Source organism: Nematolebias whitei, chromosome 9, assembly GCF_014905685.2.
Source record: "Nematolebias whitei isolate Nwh7 chromosome 9, NemWhi1, whole genome shotgun sequence".
NCBI lineage: Eukaryota > Metazoa > Chordata > Actinopteri > Cyprinodontiformes > Rivulidae > Nematolebias > Nematolebias whitei.
In genome coordinates this window covers 44,293,341-44,300,220 of record NC_056506.1, presented here as the reverse complement: position 1 = coordinate 44,300,220, position 6,880 = coordinate 44,293,341, and the positions used below count along the sequence as shown (strand labels likewise).

The window sequence follows — 6,880 nt, the reverse complement described above, 5'->3', positions numbered from 1 at the left end:
ATCTGTGTACTCAGTGTGTATGTGTGTACTATCTGTGTACTCAGTGTGTATGTGTGTACTCTCTGTGTTTCAGGTGTGTATTCTAACAGCAACACGACCCACAGCAGAGTAAATCCAGAGTTTCTTCCTCCGTCTGCTGATGCTCCCTCCTGCTATCCGGGCCTGGAGGGAAACTTCGACGCCAACAGTCCGGTGTCTTCATCCACAAGCCTCGGCAACGTGAGAGACGGGTGAGGGTCCGAACAGAGCGGGTCAGATCTGCTGCGTCAGCACCAAGTCCATCTGAAACATAAACCAGCTGCTTCACTCGTGGGCAGCAGCAGTTTGAGTTCAAATTTGAAATTAAGAAATTTCAGGAAAGCATTTCATCACGGCCTTTTATTGTAGCGTCATGTTTCTCTTAAGGGAAGCAGAACACTTTAATGATACTTAATTATGTTCCCAGAGGCAATTTTAAATCTTAGCTCTATTCAAAACACACAAAAAGAAAAAGAAAAACCATATTTTTACTGTTCACCCCTTGTGGCTTCTGGCAGGGTTGGAAGTTATTTGCTGCTGCCGACCCGATCAGATTGAGCTGAATTGGACTTCTTTTTTCTTTTCAGAGCTTCTGCTAAAGATAAAAATAGGTTAAACTAAGTGACCCCCTTTTTTATATTTATCTCCCAAATCTCTTCCAACTTCAGATGCGTATTAAATAAATTTTAATCTGTTTTACTCCTGGAAACCATAAAATCCCTGGTGCGATGTGACGACAAGTTGCTTCAAAACTATTTTCGATTAAAGCCAAAGATGGAGTCGCGGCTTTGCGGTTGCACTGATTAGGTAGTTGGAGCCCTCAGAACCCATGTGTGCTGTAAACCGAGACAAATGCTCAGGATAAAAGTCGAAGTGAGACTAAAACGCTGCAGCTGAAAGCCTTCAGGGCTTCGGTTTCTGGACTTTATGGCCTCGGATCTTCAGTCGCCGAAGGTTTACACAACTTTTATCGGCGCAGCAGTAACAACAAAGAAAAACTGTTGTGCTCATTAACGTTTATGAAGGCTGGGATTACATTGCTGTTATTTCATTAAATAATAATGTCGATATTTTTGCACAACTTGATTTTAACTGTGCTTGTGTGTTATGATGTGATTCTGATTATAAACACAAAAACATCAACAGAAGTAAAACCAGGTCACCATAATTTTAAATTCTCCATCCTTAAATCATCTAAATAATTTGCAGTTTGTTGAAATTTGACGATTTATCACCTGGCAGTAAACTATTTTTTTAATCTGAGTGCCTGTTTGAAAGGGGAGCTTTACAAGTATTATATGTAGGGATTTCCAGCTAAGAAAAATTGTTTGTTTTACAGGAAACTAAGAGTGATAAGACACAGCATTATTTCCAAAGACACTTGTTAGGAAATATAGATTTAAAGGTAAATTAGGAAGAGTACCATATTTTCCAGGCTATACGTCTTTCCTGAGTAAAGGCCACATCAGTCAAAAAATGCCTCAAGAAGAGGAAAATCGTATATAAGTCGCTTCAGAGTATAAGTCGCATTTATTATGCGTCGCCGCTGACCCCTTGCACCCGGGAAACGTGGGCTGGTGCCAGAAATCAATTGACGGCCGTGGGAGCGCGCACAGGATGATTTGCTGTTGCAGCTCTTTGAATTTTAACAAGATTAACATCTAAAAACAATTATTTGTTTGCACCGGTCGGCAGCCGTGTTCCATCCCTTCGGAGAGGGGAGGAAGGGCACAGCGAGGCACGTGGTCCACGGTCCTGGGAAGTGGCGAGGTGCAGGCAGGGGGATGCTGTAGAGCTCGTGGCCAGAGCCACAAATCACCTTTGTTCCCGGACCCTTCCAGTCCGACCCAGAGCCGGTCACGTCGCAACGCCACGGTGGAAATGCGCCCAGCGGGAGCCAGCCAGACACGGGGACGATGTATAATCTGGAAAATATGGTACATGGGGTTTTAGTTACTGGGATTACTAAATTGTGTCTTTATGGACTCGTTTTATGCAAATCGCATTTACGGCGAAAATCAATATTTTCTTGTTTTTCTTTTAATTTGCTCTGCTGCCTGTGCTCATTAAGACTCCATCTATCCATCCATTATCTTTACCCGCTTCTTCCTTTTCTGGTCATGGGGGCCATGCAAACATCCAAACTCCACCCAGAAAAGTCCCAAGCCGGGATTTGAACCGGCGACCTTTGCGCTGAGAGGCAACAGCTCTACCAACTGCGCCACCGTGCTGCCCTCATTAAAACTCTTTTTGCCCAAATCGTTCACAAATGTTGTGAAGGCATCATTTCAACAAGATCTCTTGCATCCTGTATTTATATTTTACCTTTACCGTTAGCTTAAATTCAGCGTCTCAGCCTTTCCAAAATAAAACGTCCCCTTCAGAGAAGTTCAAACATAGTTTTTTAAATCAAATTTACCTCCTTGCTCATGTTCTCTTTGCTGTCTCAGAGCATGCTGCTCTGCTGCCAGAAAATTCTGCATTTGTTCATTAGTTTTGCACTTTTAAACGTAACCAGATCCAAGAACCTGAAGGCCCGAGTTTAAAAACATGTTAGCGTGTTCATGAAACCGTACGGTATTTACTGAACATTGTGGACCTTCTTCCCTTTTTTTCTAAAAGTACGAGTGCTCTGTCAATTTGTGTAGGTAAAGTCCTCCCCCCCCCCCCAAACCTATTTAACTCTGGAAAATGATTAAACTAAAAGTGCATTTTATAAACGACATGGCAACATTACATCTGTGTACAATGAAAACCAAATAATCCAGAATCGGGCGTTGGGGTGAATGTTATTAGTTTTATAGATCGTGACATCTTGGACGGAGTCGGGATGTTTCCCGATAGAAGATGTATGGAGAAACGTGATACTTGAAACCAGATTGCAACATGGAGTCAGTGGTGCGTTTATTAATGCTTGGAGTGTGTTGTGCAAACTCCACTTGGTGCTCAGACCGTGCACGCTTTGGTTTTGATTTATCCACAGAGCTCACTGTAACACGGACGAGTGCTTTTAGATTAATAACTTGTTTTAGACGAAGTTTGGGACGGAAAAGTAGACAACCTGCTTAATGTGTTGGAGATCTGTTACAAACATCAACAGAAAACCTGCGTTTGATCAGAAACAACAGATTAAATAAAAACAACAGATTAAATAAAAATAACAGATTAAATAAAAACAACAGATTAAATAAAAATAACAGGGGCAGCATGGTGGCGCAACTGGTAGAGCTGCTGCCTCTCAGCGAGCAGGTCCCTGGTTCAAACCCCGATCCAGGGGCCTTTCTGGGTGGAGTTTGCATGTTCTCTCCGTGCATGCGTGGGTTTTCTCCAGGTACTCCGGTTTCCTCCCACAGACCAAAAACATGCATGTTAGGCTGATTGGTAACTCTAAATTGTCCCTAGGTGTGAGTGAGAGAGTGAATGGTTGTTTGTCTCGTTTGTCTCTATGTGTCCCTGTGATGGACTTGCGACCCGTCCAGGGTGTACCCCGCCCCTCGCACAGTGATTGCTGGACATGGGCACCGGCGACCCCTGTGACCCAAAATGGAACAAGCGGGTAAAGAAAATGGATGGATGGATGGATGGATAAAAATTACAGATTAAATAAAAACAACAGATTAAATAAAAACAACAGATTAAATAAAAACAACAGATTAAATTAAAACAACAGATTAAATTAAAACAACAGATTAAATAAAAACAACAAATTAAATAAAAACAACAGATTAAATTAAAATAACATTAAATTAAAACAACAGATTAAATTAAAACAACAGATTAAATAAAAATGACTAAAAGAAAATTCTTCTGGAACAGACCATCATTCGCTGAAAAACTGAAGAAAGTTATGAAATGTTTCAATCACCGAGGAATTATCCATCGGTTTATTCGTCCGTCCATCCATCCATGCATCCATCCATCCATCTGTTCTACCAACCATCTGTTCTTTCATCCAACCAACCATCCATCCATCCTTCCATCCAATCATCCATCTGTCCTTCCAACCATTCATTCATCTGTCATTCCATCCATTCTTTCATCCATCCATCCATCTGTTTTCATCCAACCAACAATCTGTTCATCCATCCATTCTTCCATCCAATCATCCATCCTTCCATCTGTCCTTCCAACCAATCATTCACCCTTCCATCCATCCTTTCGTTCTAGAATTGTGCCGCTCAAGGTGGCTGCATGTTGGAGCTGCTCTGTTACTTTCATTTTGAGATTTTGCTTTTGGAAACTTTAATTCCTCTTTTTCTGGATGTAGATCACATTTTTTGGATGATTGTTTCCTCTGATATCAGATGCTGTGCAGCTGGAAGGGTTTTTACTGAAACTTTTTGAGTTTTGGACATTTTTATGATGCGTAACCATGGCAACAAGGCAGTTTTCTACAACCAACAGCAGCTGATTAACATCTCAAAAGCTCATATAATATCTCAACTACAGCCCCAAATCTCAAATGAGTTGAAAGGAGTTGTGGACACATTCTCATCTACCTGCCAGCTGTGCTCGAGTGCCTGACAACTGGGATCCTGGAACTAGCAGAAACACGGCTCATGACAGTTGAAGGACAGGATCATCCCTCGGCTCCTACAGTTGGCTGTCCACAGCGACGAGGAGCTCGGCAGACTGCTGGGAGGAGAGACTATCGCTCTGGGAGGAGTTCTGCCCAGCATTCAGGCGGTCCTAAAGCCCGGAGGAACCGAGAGGCCAGCCGAGTCTGGGTGGACGGATCAGACGGCATCTGCAGCCAGTTTTTTAGGATCCACTGTGGGATGGACCTTTACAAGTGATCCTTCCTGCCTACAGCCATCAGCATCTATAACATCTCTTAATGAAATGAGGATAATGAGTTACAACAACAAATAATTTCCCTCTGGGATTAATAAAGTATTTTTGAATTGAATTGAATTCATCTATCCAGCTTTCATTCTATCAATCTGTCCATCCGTCAATCCATCCATCCATTCATCCATCCATTCATCTGTCTTTCCATCCAATCATCAGCCTTCCATCCAACCATTCATCTGTTCATCTATCATCCATCCAGCCAACCATCTGTCCAATAATTCATCTATCCTTCCATCTATCTGTCTAACCTTTCATCTGTCTATCGGTCAGTACTTCAGTCTGTTCATCTTTCAATCTGTTCATCCATCCATCTGTTCATTCAGCCACCCATCCATCCATTTATATCTTCTTGTCCTCCCTCCACAGTCTAACTGGAGTTTCTGTAATAAAATGTTTTTGGATCGCAGTAATCTTTAAGTTTTCACACTGTCACTCATCCCAGTCATTTTTTAGCTCTTGCTTCAGAAAAGGATGTAACTACAGAGACTGAACTACAGCCTGATTTAAAATCAACTACAGCAGAGTTTTAATAAACTACAGCCTGTAGTTCCCCCTACATCAAGTTGCCTTTTCTGATACAAATGTGTAAAGCCGCAGACGGTAAAACAACCTGTTTGGAGCAGCTAAAACACCAGAGCTGTATTCTGCTTCATTTTGTGTTGAAACACAACACAAATATCTAGTTTATTCCAGACTTTAAATCAGTGCATTAGTATAAACACAGCGTACTGTATGTACCCCTGAAGGTGTGCTTGGTTAAAGCTATGCTCAGATTCTCTCTTGACGTCTCTTTAGAGTTTAAGGATGAATCCTGCTGGTGCTCACAGTACCCAAAAACCTGCCAAAGCCAATACTATACAAGCACTTGTTTCCCTCCCAAATAACTTAGCGAGACATTAAACAAAGTGAAAGTAAATCATCTTAGCTCTGTGGCTCAGCCAGCATCACTCTCTGGCCTCATACCCAGCCTTGTATTTACTCTGGCGGGATCAGGACGATTTGACCCGCTTTAATACTCACAGGATTCAGCGGCAAAGCTGAGCCACGTCCATCAGCGAGTATTTGTGACATCCAGTGTGTGTATAATTTGAGGCTGAGAGAAAGAGTGAGATGGAGCAGACTTGGCCTTCAGATCTAGACACAGTGACCCGGTTGACTCTTGTGCAGAAATACTTTTAAATTTGGAAGAAAAGAGAGTTGACACTGGACGACAAATAAATGACTTAACTTGGTTGACATTTGTTACTTGGGTAGTGTGGTAAAGAGGTGAAGAAGAGAATCCAGGCAGAATGGAGAAATTGGTGACAAAAAGGTGGCAGCAATGGTCAAAGGAAACATTAACAAGAGACTAGCTATGTTGTATGATCTGGAGATGTGACTGACAAAAAGACAGGACTGAAAGTAGCAGAAATGAAGATGTTGAAGTTCTCCTTAGGAGTGACAAGGATGGATAAAATTAGGAATGAGCTCATCAGAGGTACAGCACACATTGAACAATTGGGAGATAAAGTTAGAGAGACCAGACTGAGATGGTTTGGACCTGTCCAGAGGGGGGACAGTGGGTATATTGGTAGAAAGATGTTAGAAATACTACTGTCCAGAAAAAGACAAAGAGGACATACAGTACTGTATTTTCCAGCCTATAAGTCACACCTTTTTGTCTAATGTGCATGCCATGCGACTTATATGCCGAAGTGACTTATTTATGGATTTTCCCCCATATTTATAAACCAATTTTTGGCTGAGATATGACAGTTTTCTTTCATTCTGACATGGAAAACATTGAACACTACGAAAAAAACTCAACTTGACTTTTTTTGGTTTTGAACCAGTTTGACATGACTGTCAACGAGGAAGAGGGCCGGCATCGAAGGAGGGGGCGTGCCAAAGACTCCATCTTAGCACCAACATAACTGGTTTGTTCCACTTTGGAGTAAGCTGTTTGGAGGAAGAATCAGTTTTAGAATAGAATAGAATAGAATAGAATAGAATAGAATAGAATAGAATA

The 6,880-nt window shown here is 41.8% G+C and overlaps 1 protein-coding gene across 1 annotated transcript in view; it reads left to right on the top strand.

The window, feature by feature from the left end:
• Nucleotides 1–6,880, top strand: part of LOC119414781 (zinc finger protein GLIS1) — a 40,888-nt gene that overhangs the window by 29,038 nt on the left and 4,970 nt on the right. Inside the window, exon 5 of the mRNA XM_037681894.1 lies at nt 74–230. Coding sequence (XP_037537822.1) covers nt 74–230 — 157 coding nt within the window. The remainder of the gene's footprint in view (nt 1–73; nt 231–6,880) is intronic.